The 17,520-nt window shown below is 48.6% G+C and overlaps 7 protein-coding genes across 7 annotated transcripts; 4 read left to right on the forward strand and 3 right to left on the reverse strand.

Annotated features, from left to right (window-relative positions):
- Positions 1 to 412: 412 nt before the first annotated feature.
- nde1 (nuclear distribution protein NudE) lies at positions 413 to 2,224 on the reverse strand (the record flags this gene model as incomplete). The annotated part of the gene is made up of 2 exons (XM_058468226.1): positions 413 to 1,924; positions 1,988 to 2,224. 2 exons carry the CDS (start codon positions 2,222 to 2,224, stop codon positions 413 to 415), a joined length of 1,749 nt encoding a protein of 582 aa, XP_058316072.1.
- Positions 2,225 to 3,805: 1,581 nt separating this feature from the next.
- Positions 3,806 to 5,154, forward strand: N7508_010167 (cysteine hydrolase family protein; the record flags this gene model as incomplete). Its single annotated transcript, XM_058468227.1, has 4 exons — positions 3,806 to 3,915; positions 3,977 to 4,401; positions 4,458 to 4,589; positions 4,652 to 5,154. The coding sequence occupies 4 exons, from the start codon at positions 3,806 to 3,808 to the stop codon at positions 5,152 to 5,154; spliced, it is 1,170 nt and encodes a 389-aa protein (XP_058316073.1).
- A 518-nt stretch (positions 5,155 to 5,672) lies between these two features.
- On the reverse strand, positions 5,673 to 6,401 carry N7508_010168 (TRAPP subunit TRS20; the record flags this gene model as incomplete). The annotated part of the gene is made up of 2 exons (XM_058468228.1): positions 5,673 to 6,039; positions 6,211 to 6,401. The coding sequence occupies 2 exons, from the start codon at positions 6,399 to 6,401 to the stop codon at positions 5,673 to 5,675; spliced, it is 558 nt and encodes a 185-aa protein (XP_058316074.1).
- Positions 6,402 to 6,986: 585 nt separating this feature from the next.
- Positions 6,987 to 9,476, forward strand: N7508_010169 (splicing regulator NSRP1-like domain-containing protein; the record flags this gene model as incomplete). Its single annotated transcript, XM_058468229.1, has 4 exons — positions 6,987 to 8,356; positions 8,738 to 8,888; positions 8,982 to 9,086; positions 9,213 to 9,476. Coding segments are annotated over 4 exons (1,650 nt in total), but the record flags the coding sequence as incomplete, so codon positions are not given.
- Positions 9,477 to 11,020: 1,544 nt separating this feature from the next.
- On the reverse strand, positions 11,021 to 11,257 carry N7508_010170 (uncharacterized protein; the record flags this gene model as incomplete). The annotated part of the gene is made up of 1 exon (XM_058468230.1): positions 11,021 to 11,257. The coding sequence occupies one exon, from the start codon at positions 11,255 to 11,257 to the stop codon at positions 11,021 to 11,023; it is 237 nt and encodes a 78-aa protein (XP_058316076.1).
- Positions 11,258 to 12,227: 970 nt separating this feature from the next.
- Positions 12,228 to 12,719, forward strand: N7508_010171 (uncharacterized protein; the record flags this gene model as incomplete). The annotated part of the gene is made up of 1 exon (XM_058468231.1): positions 12,228 to 12,719. One exon carries the CDS (start codon positions 12,228 to 12,230, stop codon positions 12,717 to 12,719), a length of 492 nt encoding a protein of 163 aa, XP_058316077.1.
- A 2,223-nt stretch (positions 12,720 to 14,942) lies between these two features.
- Positions 14,943 to 16,283, forward strand: N7508_010172 (fungal specific transcription factor domain-containing protein; the record flags this gene model as incomplete). Its single annotated transcript, XM_058468232.1, has 1 exon — positions 14,943 to 16,283. One exon carries the CDS (start codon positions 14,943 to 14,945, stop codon positions 16,281 to 16,283), a length of 1,341 nt encoding a protein of 446 aa, XP_058316078.1.
- Between the last annotated feature and the right edge of the window lie 1,237 nt (positions 16,284 to 17,520).

Raw genomic sequence — 17,520 nt, forward strand, 5'->3', positions numbered from 1 at the left:
TGATGACCTAAGTGTCGAGTGCTCAATGCTACCTCTATACCGGCAGATTCATCCGGCCAGTATGGCGTTCATGCAGCCACATGGGTCCCCGCTACACAGTAAGGCCATCCATGTCATTGGGCCAGGCTACGGGAAAGTAATTGAGCGTAACAATCATGGGTATTATTGAACGAAAAGTCGAGTGCTGAGACACAGCTTAGGACGGCCCCAGGAATCCACCGGGGGGGCCACTAAAAAATGGACCAGGCCTGGCTGGTCGAGGCACACCAGCATGCAAAACTGTACAGGGGATGTGCCGGACTGCGGGGGCCGGGAAGCATCGCAATCAAAATCGAGTATGTAAAACATCAGAAGCCCACAGAACCATCAAATCCCATATCCCCATGTAAGCTCCTTAATTAAGAATGGCAGATCAAAAGGTCTCCCCCAGGTCACTGATTTGGGTCTTCCGGTGAGGAGGTGGCATAGTTCCAGGCCCGATGCTGGTCTTGAAGCTTCGGGGTGCTGGTATACCGCTGACGGTACGTTTCTTCACTCCAGGCGTGGGAGTGGCCGAGACAGAGGGTCGACGGATGTCCTGGGAGGTTCGGGATGTTGTTGGGGTGGAGATGTCACGGTCCTCGTCAATCAGGCACATGCCAGCAATATTGGGGAGCTGGCCGGCATGATTGCTGAGAGAGGAACGAGGCCGTCTACTTTCCGTGGTTGGATTTGTCGAGTAATGGCCTAACGGTGTTTTGGCACCGGTACGACTGGATCGACTTTCGGGTCGGCCGTTAGGGGGAACCCCAGAATGCACGCTTTGACTAAAGGAACTGCGGCTAGAGTAACTCGTTCGACTGCTTGGGCGACTTTCACCGGTTCGTCCGAAAGATTGGCGACTTGGTGGAACGTAGGACGGTGTGCCTTCGCTATCACGCACAGAGGAACCTAAGCTGCTGCCACTCAGCCGCTTCCGGGAGTTCCGTCGAACCGTAATCGACGAGGCAACTGGGCTTTCACTAACCACAGATCCCGAGCGAGGGGAACCACGGGAAGACGTGTCAGACGGCGCAGGCAGTCTCGATTTGGCGGACTGGACGCGCTCTTCGAGCTTCTGCATCTTGCCAATCAGACCACGGATCTGGAACAGCGACCCAGACTTTGGAAGTCCTGGTGGCCGCGAGGTGTTCATCCTCGTGAGACTGTTGCGAGATGAGATGGACATGGATGGAGTAGAACGGCCATTGCTGTATGCGCCGTTGCTATAAGCGAGGGACGGGGTTCGAGAATGAGTGGGGCGCGGCTGGGGCCGAGCATGAAGTGTTCGAGAGTTGACCGGTTCAGGTCCAGCAGCTCTCTGTCTAGGGAAAGATGGTGTCGCATTGATCGACTTGCGAAGGTTTACAGACGACTCGGAGATTGGAGGTGAAGGCGGGGTAGCAGTGGCCGACGCAAGGGATGACTTAGCGGGGGGTGTGGCAAAGACTGGGGAAGAAGTAGCGGTACCAGGGGAGCGGTCAAAAATCTCTAATGTCTGAGGAGTCGACGGGCTGCGGTACAGAGGAGTAGGCTTGCGGCGGCGGAAGCCATGTCCCTCGGTGTTCCGGAGCCTCTCTTGGACAATCTCTGCTTCAATCTTAAGATCGGACAGCTCATCCCGGAGACGCTGATTGTCAATACGCAGTTGCTCGCGCTCCTGTTCCCCGTTTCTAATTTCTTCCTCGAGCAGTACTCCGCGTTCAATACCAATGTTGTACTTGGACTCCAGGTCCTCCAGGGACGAGGTGGTGTTCCGGGCTTGTCGCTCGTAGTCATCGTTGGCAACTTCAATATCACGCAGCTTCAGTTGCAAAGTACGGTTTGCGTCTCGCAGAGAGGTGATCTCTTTCTGCAGGTTGTTCTGGGCAGTATTACCCTCGGTTTTGGACTGCTTGTACTTGGTCTGCCGCACTGTTAGTGTCCGACTCTAAGCGACAAAGTAGGCAATAGACGCGTGAATACATACCTTCCACTCATCGACTTCATACCGCAGTGTATCAACCTTCTCCTTCAGCTGCCGCTCGCGCTTTTCCGAGGCCTCAATGTCCTTCTCCATCTCAGTCTCCAGCTCCCGGCTGGAGGACTGAAAGTCCGCAAGCTCCGCCTCAAGCTGCTCATACTGAGCCTTGTAATGCGCTAACTCATCTCTGTAAGAGCTGCTAGTATGCTTCCGTTCGGAAGGTGACTCATCGACGGCCGGCATCTTCTCGCGTTGGGCAGCGACACGACCGGTCACAAGGGAAGTGTCTGGACGACAAGCGTCGTCCAAAAAAGGCCGAGATCGTTGAAGGCTGTTCAGCAGGCTGTCTTGCCCTGCAGATCGCACCAGCCCCTCTCAAAGACTCATGTGTTGCGTAATGCTGCGTAGCGTGCCGATGTCAACAACCGTGCGTTGATAAGAGCCCCTCGCCGAGGCGGTGACGCAAGGGATCGGTATAGTAGTTCCTCCGCGAGACAGAAAGGACAGAGTTGTCGAAGTGAAAGAGTGCAATGACCTTCCCGCCTCTCTCGCAAAGGCAAAGCAGGCAGAGCGGGATAGATTAGATCGGAGAGAGAAACATAACATCGGTCGTCAGGGGGCCGGAGAACGCTAGTCTCCATCTGGCTGCCCAACGTCCACCGCCTTTTGTGTTTACTCGACCTGACCCTCGCGATTGGACGTTGATTGGTGAAGTTGTTCGGCAGAACAGTCCAGATCGTAAGTTCCAATAACTGCCCGAGATCTACAGTTACGGGGGAAGTATGAAACAATACTTGATTATAAGGATGAAGTATCTACATCTATGGAGTGCTCCGTACTAGAGGATGGAGTTTGTATTGACGAATGTATCAATACAAAGCATGTTATGTGATAGCTTCCTTAGTACATAGATCGATATATCTGGCATATGCCAAGGATGAGATCCAAGCTTATTCCTCTGGATCCCTTGTCACTACTCGTCATTAGGTATCAACGACTGAACAGATCATTCGGTATACTATACAAAAGAATAGGAAAATTTTATTGAGATGAAGTATTAAATAAACTAGTAGACAACCGTCAAGGCTTGAGTCAATATGATATTACTTACTAGATCCAATAGTCAAATAAGCTTGTGGAATGTTACCTTGAGTACATGAACTTCTATTCATGTTCCATGTATTACCTTTATATTATGGCTTGATTGAACACTCTATGCTACGCAAATCTATTTATAAATTCATCAAAAGGCAATAAGATAGATCGCGTTTTCAGCAGAAAGTATATGTACGAACCCAGGGCGTACAGTACATGTAATCCTCCCGTGGTATAGTGGCGGTGACCAATGCGGTGAGCCAGCCAACCCAATCATGTCCTCATATGGAGATGTCATTTACACCGTATACCAAATGTACTGCCGGAGGGCCACTTCGAGCTAGGCCGCAATAGTGATCTTGATCGACCTCAGCCCGTGATCTGGATTCAATCCCCAGTCTCCAGTTCTGGGTCTCGCATAGAAGAGGTAAGTAGCACTGTTTGCTTTTCAATTCCCTTGTCATTTCAATCCCTTTCAGCTCTCACAACCCTGTCAGAGCATCTGTTTTGCCTGCAAACCCACCCCCGGTGCTATGCCCACGCACAGCGTTCTTAAGATCGCTGATCTCATCTGATTGCTTCCACGCACTTGTTTATCCCCATCTACTTGTCGCGAGCTTCGTCTGTCCCCAGCTAGCATCGGACTTGCGATGATGATATGACACATACTCATTCATTCCACCTTCTAGCTAGATCAACTGAGGCCAGGGCCTACCTTGATCAGTCACCATGGCCGACTCCACCGATCTGAACCTCGACGATGCGCCGAGCGACCTTCAAGACATTCCAGAACTGGCAATGCAATTGGTGCCCCCTCCTGAAGGCACATACCCTGACAAGTGGGTGTCTCCGCCATTCGCCCCTTGCGTGTTGAAATCGTATAGCTGATCCTTCACCCAGAGCTACTCTCCTCGCCGCTGTCCAGAACCACGGCAAGGAACATGGCTACAATGTGGTCGTCAAATCATCCAGCATGCCGACCGAGAAGAAACCCGGCCGCACCGCTAAGGTCTGGCTGCGCTGTGATCGTGGCGGTCACTATCGGCCCCGGAACGGTCTCACCGAGGAGACGCGGAAACGGCGCAGAACGTCAAGGTTGATGGATTGTCCGTTTATGCTTGTTGCAGCCGGGTCTCCCGGTATTTGGACATTGACTGTGATGAATGCGACACATAACCATGGCCCTATTGTTGATAAACCCCGGCAAGCGCCTCAGCATAAAGCTCGCAAGGGCCAAGTGCCCGCTATTCCATACGACTGGCCACATGATTCATCATTTACTCCATATACCACGGCGCTTGTGATTATTGATATGCAAAAAGACTGTATGTCTGAACATTGCTCTCATTCGATCAATTGGATGTTTTACTAATCTTTATAGTTTGTTTGCCTGATGGATACATGGGATATCAGGGCTATGACATTTCCGCAACGCAGGCTTTGATTCCTCGCCTGCAGCGGCTACTTCTTTCCTTCCGCTCCGGTGGCTTCCCTGTATATCACACTCGCGAGGGTAAGTCGCAGTACACTGGTGCTATATCCCCATCTATCCTCCATATACCTAACAAATATTAGGCCACCGACCCGATCTATCAACTCTATCAAGCCGCGAAGCCTTTCGCTCCCGCAACAATGCTTCCGGCCTGGGAATTGGTTCCCCCGGACCCATGGGTCGCCTTCTCATTCGCGGTGAAATGGGCCACGACACCATTGACGAATTGTATCCTCTCCCCGGCGAGCCGGTAATTGACAAGCCCGGCCGGGGCGCCTTTGCACACACTGACTTTGAGCTCCTCCTTCGCAACAAGGGCATCAAAAACCTCGTCATTGCAGGTGTGACGACCGACGTATGCGTCTCGACCACGATGCGCGAAGCCAACGACCGTGGATTCGACTGCGTTGTTTTAGACGATGCCACTGCTGCCAGCGAGCCATCGCTGCATCTTGGAACTATCAACTCCGTCAAGATGGAAGGTGGTATTTTTGGTACCGTTGCCAAATTGGAAGACGTGATTCACGCAGTGGACAATTTCAAAGCCGTCACCATGAAGAAGCTGGCTCCTCAAATGGTTGGCTGAGCATTTTTGCTCTAGTCATTTTAGCGGGTAAAATCTTTTTGTGAATGCTTTGGTGCTGGTACCGGCAGGAAATATCTTCGGCGTTCGGAATTGGGAATGGATTGGATTCAACTCTTTGCGATTGCAAGAAAGCGAAGCGTGCAGATTAACCTCTTCGGGTCATTTTTATCTTTTGGAAAGTTTTTAGCGGGACAGGAATTTCGGTTCGAAGGATGAATTGTTCGTTCTCTTTCCAGCCTTTTTCAACGGCTTGGCTTGGAAAACAAAAATCGTGTTGCATTTAGCTACTTGATCTACAGCCTTTTTGGTTATCACGAGAATCCAGTCATTTCAATGCATTAAACACTATTCAGTATAGTCGATGCTCGGTTCAAATGTTCAGCTTGCCCATCTCTCTTTTGGTATTGGCAAAGCAGGTTGCAACAAATGCGATGCAATTGACTCCGCGAGGAAGTTAGACCCATAAACGCCACGCTCATGTAGTAAAGCGAAAAAAAAATAGAAGACACAAAACGCAATTACAGCCACTTTTTCCCGGCAGCCGTAACTCTCGTTCGGAAAACAGGGCTCTTGATCTCCATACCCTGTTTGTAGAATGGACTCATTGCCGTCTTGACGTAGTTCTCATACACCTCGTTCATGAATTGGCGCACTGCCTCCTCGGTCTGCGGGGATGTAGGGTTTGCGGCGACGGAGCTTGACGAAGCACGGGTTGTGGATCCGGCTGAGCCTAGCAATGATGAAGACCCGAGGCCGCTGCCTGTGCTGGTTGAAGAGGGGAGGTGCGGGGGTTGGTGGAGGAGGAGAAAACGTGCGCCGCTTGGGGTGAGGAATGCGGAGATGTAGGCTGCGGCAGGTGGGTATGTGTCGATGTGCTTGAGATACCTTTTGAAGAGTATTAGCTTTGCTGTCTGAAGCTTTGTGTGGGGTACACATTGATCGAGGTATTTGACATCGCAAAGCCGGGGCCATGAGTCGTGCAGCTCGTGGGTGATTCTCAGGGGCTCTTTTGCTTTTTGTGGGGTTCAAGAAATATAGAGAGATTTCTGTACTCACATTGCACCGTTCGTCCATTGCGCTTCCTCCAAGATGTCCAGACTCGAGTGGATTATGAACTGGTTCATGTACTGCGCGGTCTCCGGGAAGCGGAACCGGGCAATGCCATCGCCACCTCCCTTGGATGTACCGAATGCGATGTTGAATAGAGGGGTGTCGGTCGGCGACAGAATGGTAAAATAGTAGGACATCTTGGGCCGTTCAAGGTAGTTCAAAGGTTGAGATGGATTGAAGATCCCGGGGGCTGTTTACTTGGCGGCTCGTCATCACGTGGTTTGTGATAAGGTTATCGGCTGAACAATACAGTTGTTGGTGTACAGAGTACATGAGGCGCTAGATGAGAGATACGATGGAAGATTTGAACGAGAAGAGCATCTTTGGACTTGTATGTGACTCCGAGTAAAGCGTTTGGGGAAAGTTTGATTGTTCATAAGCAGCATACATGCGGCTCCCAGAATTATATATATCGCCCTCCACGGAGGAACGAGCCAATTGCGACAACTTCGAATTTGCAAACCTTTACAAGATAAATCAACAGAAGCTCAGCAAATTCCTCAAAAGTAACATGAAGTATAATCGAGACAATGCTATTATCATTCACATTCTTGCTAAGGTATACTTCGAACCTCCCCGCAAAATAGACTCACGTGACCGATCGATAACCTGCTACTGCTTTATCGCCTATCGCTGTCGTAACTTTTTGACCTCGACAAGCATCACCTCTGCCCATAACATTCACGTCGCATCCTTACGCCAGGTGTAAATAACTGTGGAGCTGCTTGGATTGCGACACTTTCATCGCGCCGCCCAACATGCCGATCGGATTGAATCTTGCGAACAAGAAAGCGGCGCCGAAACCAGGAAACGCGCTGGGACAGAAGCGCAAGAAGGGCATATTCGACGATGTGTCCGGGGACGAGGATCAGCAGAATGATAACGGTACCACTGAAGTTTCCACAATTGGAGGTTTAGAGCAGCCAGCCCCGAAACCAAAGGCACTTTCAAGCACAGGACCGCCACCGAAACGGAAAATGCAACTAGGCAGTGGTCCTAAGCCCCCTATCAAACCGCTCAGCAAGAACTCATTATTTGCCGACGACGAAGATGAAGACGAAGAAAAAGAGAAACAGCAAGGGCAGATGAATCTTGGCTTGAACCAGGCAAAGCCAAAGCAGGCGCCAGGTGCTGGCGAAGAATATACTAATCTCTCGGCTTTGCATAGCAGCAAGAAGCATGCAAAGGAAGCCGAAGAACTTGACCCATCAATCTACTCCTACGATGCCGTTTATGAGAGTCTTCATTCCAAACCTTCCAAGGCCTCAACAGAAACGAAAAGCGATGTACCGAAATACATGAAGAATTTATTGGAAAGCGCAGAAGTTCGGAAGCGGGATCAACTACGGGCTCGCGACCGTCAACTTGCCAAGGAGCGTGAGGCCGAAGGTGACGAATTTGCAGACAAGGAGAAGTTCGTCACATCCGCCTACAAGGCCCAGCAAGAAGAGCTGCGCAAGGTCGAGGAGGAAGAAGCGCGCCGCGAGAAGGAAGAGGAAGAACGCCGGAAGAAGAATGGTAACTCTGGTATGATCGGCTTCTACCGAGATGTGCTATCGCGAGGAGAGGAACGGCACGAGGAAGTCGTCAAGGCCTCAGAAGAAGCCGCCCGCCGTGTCAAGACAGGCGAGGTGGAAGAGGAAGCAGAAGATCAGCCAGACGAAAAGACCGATACTCAAAAGGCTGAAGATCTCAATTCTCGCGGTGCCAACGTCGTGGTCAACGACGAGGGTCAAGTTGTCGACAAGCGCCAGCTTCTTTCTGCTGGATTGAATGTGGCACCGAAACCCAAGGCCCAGCCATCTGCCCCCAAAGCAGCCCCACGTCCGTCTGCACGACCAGGTGCTGCAGCAGGCCACCAGTCTGGCCGTGCTGCTCAACGTGCTCGACAGACCGACATGGTCGCAAGCCAACTGGAGGAGCGTGCGCGACAAGAAGAGGAGGCCGAAGCTGCAAAGCAAAGAGAAATGGCCGAGAAGAGCCGCAGCCGCAAGACCGAGGGAGAAGTCTCCAGTGCCAAGGAGCGGTACTTGGCAAGAAAGAGGGAGCGGGAAGAAGCTGCCGCCAAGGAAAAGTCAAAGGGGGCCTCAATGTAAGCAAAGCACGTTGGATACGTCACCTTTTGGAAATTTCGAATTATATTGCATAGCAGTGGAGGCTTGTACACTAGACATAATATCAGAAATAGCAGTCAAAACCCATGGTTGAATAATGAATACTATTTGCCACGTACATGCAAGACAACACTGACTCATGTATGTATGAGCCAATTTTAGAGCCAATCAACTGTGATTTGACACTATTTAGTATGCGGATACATTGCTTTTCTTGCCTGTCAATCATTTACTTCGGAGAAACCAAAGCCGATAACCCGGCTTAACCCCGGCTTACCTCAGCACTTGACCCAACATCACATGACCCCATACGGGCTCAGTTAATCCGGACCGACACTGCTCGCTAAGCCGCCCCACAGGTCGCACTCCCAATTTTGCAACCCTATCGAGACACAAGAATCGCTCCATCACCAAACCACTTCTACCTCTCGTTCATCAAAATCATCCAACATGGGTAAGGTTCACGGCTCTCTCGCCCGTGCCGGTAAGGTCAAGGCTGCCACTCCTAAGGTGAGTTCTCTTCGACACCCTCAAAACGCCACTCGACGATCGCCCGTGGCCTCACAATCCGACCAGTCCTTTTAACGACAATTTTGCATCCAGGTCGAGCCCCAGGAGAAGAAGAAGAACCCTAAGGGTCGCGCCTACAAGCGTGTGCTCTACACTCGCCGTTTCGTCAACGTTACCATGACCGGTGGCAAGCGCAAGGTACATATCGAATGACTCACCCATCCACACACACAACCGAACACACAAAATTCAAACGAACTACACCACACATACACACGAATATCGAAAAAGAAGGACTCGCAAGGCTGACACATTCAACTACAGATGAACCCCAACCCCGGCCAATAAACTATTCAAGTCGTTGAAAAAACCAACCGCGCCGCGATCGGCTAGTCGAGTTACACGATGTTGAGACAAATATTCGCATAACCGCGACACGACCACGGCCCAAACGAACGAGAGCAACCAGATTACGGCTGGTACTTGGACGGATGATATCATGCTTCGTTTTCGCTTGAATTTCTTTTTTTGCTGGTAACGCACGGGTTATGGAGGTTGAATCACGGAAATTGTTGAACAACATGGCGGTCTGAGGATGGAAGGCTGTGGTTGGGTGTGAGGCTGTCTACGGGCTGTTTTCGCATGTCAGACTTCAGAGTCACTTTCGACTCTCTACATAGGCTGTTCCATGAATGCATTTCCAATCCAGGAATGGAAACTTCTTCTACCTTGTTTCGACTTCTGGCCTGAAATATAGAGTCTGAGAAACGGGGCTGGCTTTCAGTGCCACTCGTTTGTCTCGGATGTTGGAGTAGACTTGCTCTGCCAGGTACCTATCTACGATATTACACTGGGAGTTTGGGCCCTGCACTTCCACAGCCTATATAATTTAAAATTCCAGGGGTCTAAGGCTCTCCGCGGTTCCCCTCCATGATTCCCTCTGACCACTCAGGTCTAGGCCCTTTCCCCGTCATTCTGGCTCTGATCATCCTGGTAGTCTGACTCACTTCAATCACAGACTTTTGGGATGACTGCATCCTAATGACGCTCGCATACAGCCTCATGGTTGGGTTGGTTGAGAGAGGCAAAAGACGATACACAGTTGCCAATATCTTGGGATCAATCGCTAAAGGGTTGACGCCAATCGTAGCCAATATAGAGTAGATTACGACCTACCAGATCCCCCACTTCTCTGCGGGTATGCGTTGACTATGAACGCTCAGGCGCTTGTCTCTATGATACGCAATACTATGGTCCTTGACTGGGCGATGCGCATTGCGGGTAAGGCGGATTTGATGACTTTCAGGGCACCAAAGACGTTAGTGTCGAATTGTGCTTGCACTGTACTCAAAGTAAGAGGTCAGAATCTTCCATGCATTGAGTGTATAGCCTGGCATGATTTATACTCGGAGTTGCCGGCTGTAGCATAGCCAGCGTGGTTAACTACCACAACTAACCGGCCACAGACCGCGCTGGCTTCTTCAATATTCTTCTTCACTTCATTCTCCGGGTTCGTGAAATCGAGCGTGATCTTTCTGCCATTTTGGATGATTTTGTCAACAAGGTTTGGGGTTTTGGAAGGGATGCGAGAAGATGCGATCACAGAATGGCCATGGGATAGAATTACGGGCAATGGAAATACCAAATCCGGCCGAACAGCCAGTGACAGCCAAACCTTGGACGACATGGAAGTCATCTTTTTGTTGGCAATTGGGCTGAACAATGCTACCAGGTAGGTAATGAGAGCATATAGAAGTCCAAGGGCCCCGAAGACATCGGATATGCTTATATCGATCGGTCTATAGAACTGTGCGATGCAAACACATTGCTATTAACAGGCTTATATTGGGAGCATGAGTCAATTTTCGCATTTTCTATTCTGAAAATGGTCCTTTCGCGATAATATATATGGAGAGCAACCCTTGATTTAGCTTGCTAAACAGATTTCAGAAGCCATGTTCATCTATGAAATAGTCAAGTGTCCTATTCCTTTCCGCCGACCATCTTTAATGACATCTGCCACAGTTGCGCCTCCTTCTCTTTATCAGACATGTGTTTCAAAAGTCCAGTCTGACTCCCGCCAGGCTGAAGACTGAAGGCGCGCACGCTGGCTAGGGATTCCAGGTCTAGATCTAGTAGGTGCACGCACGAAGAATGCAACCATCTCGCCCAAAGCGTTTTTGGCTTTCTCTAGGTTTCGGGCCGTGAGGTAGAGAGTTGCGCCAGTGATGAGCCGCGCCAGTGATCAGGATGGTGTGGCCGGTCAGTTGTCCTTCCAGACCTTCGTCACTGATGATTTGCTGTGCCACTGGGCGGGCATCTCCGGGGCCCTGGGGGTTCTTGTGGGCCTCTGCGTAGCGAGTAGTCATGGTGAAATGTGATGGAATTGTAGAAGGTTTGTGTGGGTGGACATAGGGTCGATTTATATCCCTCAAGATCTCGATATTGGTCTAGAGATTTTTAAGTCCAACCTACTCCGGCTGGAGTTCAGTAAAACAGAGAGATAGAAGTATGGGGTTTCAAAAGTCGGGCTTTAAAGGTAGGATAGAGCCATGTTTTTTTTCGCTTGAAATACAGTATCCGGAGGACTTACTATGCAGCTTGTCAGCTTCGCCCCTTGTGTCTTGATGACACAGGCAAAGCGGTGATAGGAAATATCAGGTCTTCAACCCGATTCTCTTGTATTGACTCGTGTCATAGCTGCAATGCTTCAAGTTGTTCTTCTGCTTCGTCTCCTAATTCGGCACAGTGAAATGTGGATCCAATGATGAGACCAGATGATATTTGGCGCCAGACACAATCCCCTGAAGAAAGAGATCCTAAAAGTATATTTGAGTCTCCAATGTAGAAGAGAGTACGAAAATGGTCATAGATCCTTTCACACTTAAGCCTTTATCTGATCTAATTGGTTCACCAGAGGCACTCAGGAATGGGGTAAAAAGAGGTTGAGAAAGAGAGGCTAGCCTAAAGGTACAAAGAATGCATAAAATAATATACTTGCTCCGGAGACTTTGAATGAGACTATATAGGTGTCTGAAACCATAATGACTATTATAATATCTGTTGGAGATCATTACACTTCAAGTGAATCATATAAGTCTCACCCGGCTCCTCCGGGACTCTCGTTATGGGTATGCGATCGCCGTTCACCGCTCTCGGGTGACTTTGGACGGCGATTAGATCCTCGCGCAGCCGAGCTAACCCTAATCCCTTTTTACTATTTACCATACTGTGACCCCCTTCAATTGTGCTCCTCATTGGCTTTTTAAGAGATGACCTCTCCATAAACAATAATTACTCCTCTCTCCTTGGTCATAACATAACCACAAATTACCCGACATGAATCGTCATATCTTCCGTCGCTTGATGCCCAAGTCAGTGGCTAACGATGGATCTCAACTACGCGATCATCAGGCCAACGAGCGCACTTTCCTTTCTTGGAACCGGATGGGACTAGCTTTCGCAGCAATGTCACTTGCGCTCGCTCGACTTGATATCATTGACAACATCTTCAATCGCAACTCCCGCGAGGAGGCAATCAATGTACCTAAGTCATTGACACAAGCTGTTTCCCCAGCAAAGCCTTCAAATGAGGCCCATTGTACAGCGACAGAAAAGGGACCACTGGTCCTAATTGGCAATACGAGCGATCGTGTGGCTAGCCGAGTTTGCCAGGCTATCAGTATGTGGTCATTTGGATATTCATTTGTTCGATACGTGACCACTCGACAAAACCTGTTGAAAGGACGCTTTGTCCCTGCAATCTGGGGGCCTTTGTTCATTACATGTGGTTCTCTCGGTGTTTTTGGCATTACTCTGAAGCTAGAGTAAGATGATGGACGAAAGAATTACTGCTTGAGGGTTTAACCATGTAAAGTACACGCATGAGTCCTACATTATGTGTATCGCATACATGTATACTACAGTATATTTGGCTCTTAGATCGATAACAATAGATATATATATATATATATATATATAATGTCACTGATGAATTATTACAAAGTCCCCGCACAAATTCCTCGAAGCGTGTATTTCATTTCTTTGTTTTCGCCGAATCTGTCAACTCCTTTTTACCCCCTTTCGTCCAATTCCCGAGTGCCTCGGGTGATGATTGTCTGAAACGGTATCATATAAATGTAGGAATTAAAAAGAATTTGCGGTACATGACCGAACTAAGCTTTCTCTCGGGAGATTGATTCGAAGCTCTTATGAGCTATGATCTCTTCTATACGCGGAGTGTTTTCTTCAAGGTGAGAATGCAGAAGTTACAGCGACATTTAGTGACTGTATGTGTACCAACCGCCGGGGTCTACATTGTCAACCTCTTTAGACATGTGGGGCTATGTGTAGTAGGGGATCAACGGACCCACAGCTGGTCGCCGTTCATCATTTCTCTCCATTTGTGCTAACGATATACTTGTCCATATCATGCTACTACCCTGAAGTAATACCGGCTTTGCTAATTAAGGAGGATCAAATCAGTCCAATAACATTTTGTATCGCAGCATCGATGTTCTATCCACCATTCACAATACTCACCCTGATTGTAACGTATTCCAAAGGAGCAATGTTCCTACTGGCCACGTGCGAGGTCCGAGAAAAAATTTATCGCCGGATTTAGTCTGGTCCAAAGATAACAAATGACTAGAAAGCGGTCATTGGTGCTTCGTAACGATGAAGAATGGACAAAACAAAAAGATATTGACCGACGCAGGGGTCGAACCTGCAATCTCTTGATTCGTAGTCAAGCGCCTTGCCATTGGGCCAGCCGGCCTAGTTGTTATGACGTCGTCCATAATTTAGATATCAGAACTTAATGGTTGGCGATATTAAATCAAAGAAGGGTTCTATGGAGTTGTCAGACCTTCTATGTGTGCATTCCAATGGGAAAGACTGCCCCTATTCTAATGTTCGATTTCATATGCTGCGGCATTAGTCAGCTTGCTGTCATTGGCTTATCTCCTAACCCGAAGGGTATAATTATACTCACTACCAAATTCGGGTCGTAACCATTAGATATCAGACTTCCCATCACCAAGTGGTATCTAAAAAGGGAATCCAAGTCCCATAGTAGATAGAAAGCCACAAGTGTATTTACTAGTGCCATGGAGTCTTCGCATTTCCAAGGAGCAAGAGCCCAAGGGCAACGCAGCCAACTATCAAATTTAAATTTTGGCGAAACCGCCGTCTTTCTTTCCATAAAAAATTCATTTACAAGCTTATGTATGCCTGATGGATATATTGCATTGATTCAGTCTTTTAAACAGAATTTTGAAAATCAGGGTCTAGACGATGTATGAGAGTAAGCGCGAGAAAGTTGTTCTAGCTACACAACGCTACTCTATCTTTGATATGACAATCTAGAACAAAGTCGATGTCTATCCCCATCAGTTAATTCAAACTAAAAGCTCAAACCCAGTTGGTGGATATGTAATTGCATGTTTCAGGATATATCAACTGGCCACCTCCATCAGCGGGACCGGGCTCCAATATGGTCCCCGATGTCCGGCCACCAATCCCAACTTCTCGGTTGCATCCTTCGACCCCAGGGAATTAATCCATGCACGAAATGGGCAAATTAAACCAACCTGCATTGTTTCCAAGCAGCAATCAATTCTCTAGCTCTGATGAGTTGGCAAACGATTCGTGTCTACTCTTGGCATCAGACTATGGTCACCACAAAGCCTCATCCTTAAGTCCGACGCAGCTCACTAAATTCCTCTCGTCAAAGTGGACAGTGTTCTCGATATTAATGAGAGCCGCGCTTAGGCAGAGTGAAAAAAGGGGTCCAACAAAACTTATTCTCCCTCCCACACTTGATCATCCATCACGATTCATGCGCTTCATCCCGCGCTCATGATAGATTTGCCTTCGACGAAACGCCGCGCCCTATCCAACCCCCCCTTCGAACAGTGCAGAAGTCTTGCTGTGAAAATCACGGATCTTCGTGGAGGTCCGCTTCTACTATGCAGTCTTCAATTTAAACAAGCGACATCCCACCCACGAAAGCCCAGGGCATCTAGTCCTTGTCATGCAGATACACTGGCAATTATGGCATCCGACACTCGACAAGCACCCCAAAATGTGACACCGGAATCTCCTGTGTCAACCAGAAGTGATAGTTACTTGTTTGCTATCTACTATACCTATTTTCACCCAGCCCATCCGATTCTTCCACCACGGGAACATTTCCAAGAGGCTCACTTGCCTTCATATTTGAGGCAGGCTGTGAAGTTTGTTGCATCTCATTTCACTTCATCCGTATCTAGTGAAACTTATGGCCACGCAATTGTCGAAACGGTTCTGAGGGCAGGACCATCAGCCAACAAGGTTCAGGCACTTTTGCTATTGTCCGTTGCGCTGCATTCGCGTACTGAGCATGTGGAATCTAAGAAATGCTTGAATGCAGCTGTCGATTTGGCCTTTGAGCTTGGCCTGGACCGAGCTACTTATGCTGAGACTGAAAGCCCTAACGATCCAACTCGGGCGGAATGTTTACGACGCACATGGTGGGAGATTTTCGTCATTGAAGGCCTCTTAATATCCTTTGGGGTGCAGCATACCTGCCGCACAGCCGTCAAGCCTCTCGAAGTGCCACTTCCATGCGAAGAGTCTACCTTTCGCGAAGGTCTGACTTCGTCAAATCCACAAACGATCGCCCAATTCGATACACACGTTTTTGCCGACGAAGAGCCTGAATTTTCATCACATACCTATAGAATCGACGCCGTGCGCATCCTCAACTGGGCACTGAAGATACGTGATATGAGCGGAAGTAATGAAAACCTCATAGAGGCCATCGACGCTCGCATAGCTAGTTGGTTCCTCAATTTACCCAGCTCTAAGGCCGAACTCCTACGGCAGGATGGCTCAGTCAATGAGATAATGTTCCAGGCTTGCATGATTGTCAACATTGCCTCGATCCATCTGAATTTTTCTCGTTCTGGCCTCATGTCATCTTCTGCCGTCAGCGCGGATGTCATATGCAGTCAGCAGGTATCACCTCGGGACTCCGCTTTCTCCCACAATTGTCATGCTGCAAAAGCACTCAGAGCAGCCAATGAGTTATCTTCACTAGCTGCAATTAGTTCACCAGTTGAAAAACATACACCGCTACTCACCTGTGGCCTTGCGCTCAGCTGCATTGTTCAGCTTGCAGTTATAAAGGCTGGAAAGATGTCTGATGCAAACCGTGACCGCATCGGCTTGAATATTGGAGTGTTGAGGTCCATGGGACGAACTTGGGCCATTTCGAAGTTGACCATGCAAAAGATTAAAGCTGCTGCACGAGATGTATTTGCTTTGGGGTCTCAACCACCTGTGGATCTTTTCGATTTCACTACCTTGCTCGACCTAAATGAACAATTCTTGGTAGATGGGAGCACCAGTTAGATATCAGTCGTGTTGATTCAGTGAGACAGAAAGGAAAGTCAGGTCTGATACCCAATTTCGCACACCAAGTGGCACGTCTCTTTCACAGCTTCTATCACCTAAATCTAAACGAATATATACCATAGAAATAATCAAAGTGAATAATGATTCTGGGTAATACATCAAGGAAACAACACTCGCGGGGCCAGGGACCGTTGCGTTCATGACTTTTAGTAAATCCATCATAATCGGGTGGATGAGAGATAGGCACAGATCAGGCTTGCCACTGATACCCTATTAGAAAACGTTTTATTCGCTTTAGATATGCGCACATATTTTCTAATAACACTCTGAGGAAAATAAAGATTTATTGGCCGCTAGATGGTCTTTGGTGAAGGCAACGTATAATCTCCTCGTGGCTGGGCTTCGCATAGAGACAGTCTGATACTTCATCTATGGTATTGCATGCACACTTATAAACTCTGCTGTAGTGACATGTTAACTCTCAGTGATAGGAATATTTGGCTGACACCGAAGCGCAAAGACAGAATAGCGCTGTATCATCTCGGTAGCGATGAGTTGATTTACCCGAAAGTCGCTCTTTTGGGTCTATATTTTATATCATGGAACTCAACACAGACTCGCATCGGCAATTCCGAGATATAGGAGAGCTATTTCGTCTGAAGAGCTTGTGTTATCTCGCATGACTATCCTATGAGCTGCGAACTGTGGAGATTGACCATTGGTTAGGACAGGGATCAAAACGCAGTTCCAAGGTAGTTGAGCAAGACGAATTCGATCTATAAAGTAAATTACCCTGGCAATCAATCTTCAACTGACTCATCATTATTATTTCTCAAAAGGAACTTGTCCAGAGTGAAATGTCATGACATAACCAGCGGATATTCCCGCTGTCGTGGTCCTCCGACATGCCGTCACCCACGCAACCCAAGATGATATCACCACCGGATCATCCGGAATCTTTCCTCAACTGCCATTCGATCCTCAACCTAATTAATAGTCCACAGCTGATATACCCACGGATCGACGCGTTGGATTAAGGTTATCCGGGGGCGGAACGGATGACTAAGGGCGAATTGGCCAGTCGCAACGTCGGGACTCCTTAACCTGCATTCTTCGCGAAACCAGTTGACGACCCAGAAGGCTCCGCGAAAATGTCTAGACGTCACTTGAGGGGAAACATCGTTTCTATCATTCAGTTTAGATTCTTTGTTTCCAAACTCGGTGCCTTTACTCC

This window comes from Penicillium antarcticum (assembly GCF_028974205.1).
Source record: "Penicillium antarcticum strain IBT 31339 chromosome Unknown utg000009l_segment0_segment0, whole genome shotgun sequence".
NCBI lineage: Eukaryota > Fungi > Ascomycota > Eurotiomycetes > Eurotiales > Aspergillaceae > Penicillium > Penicillium antarcticum.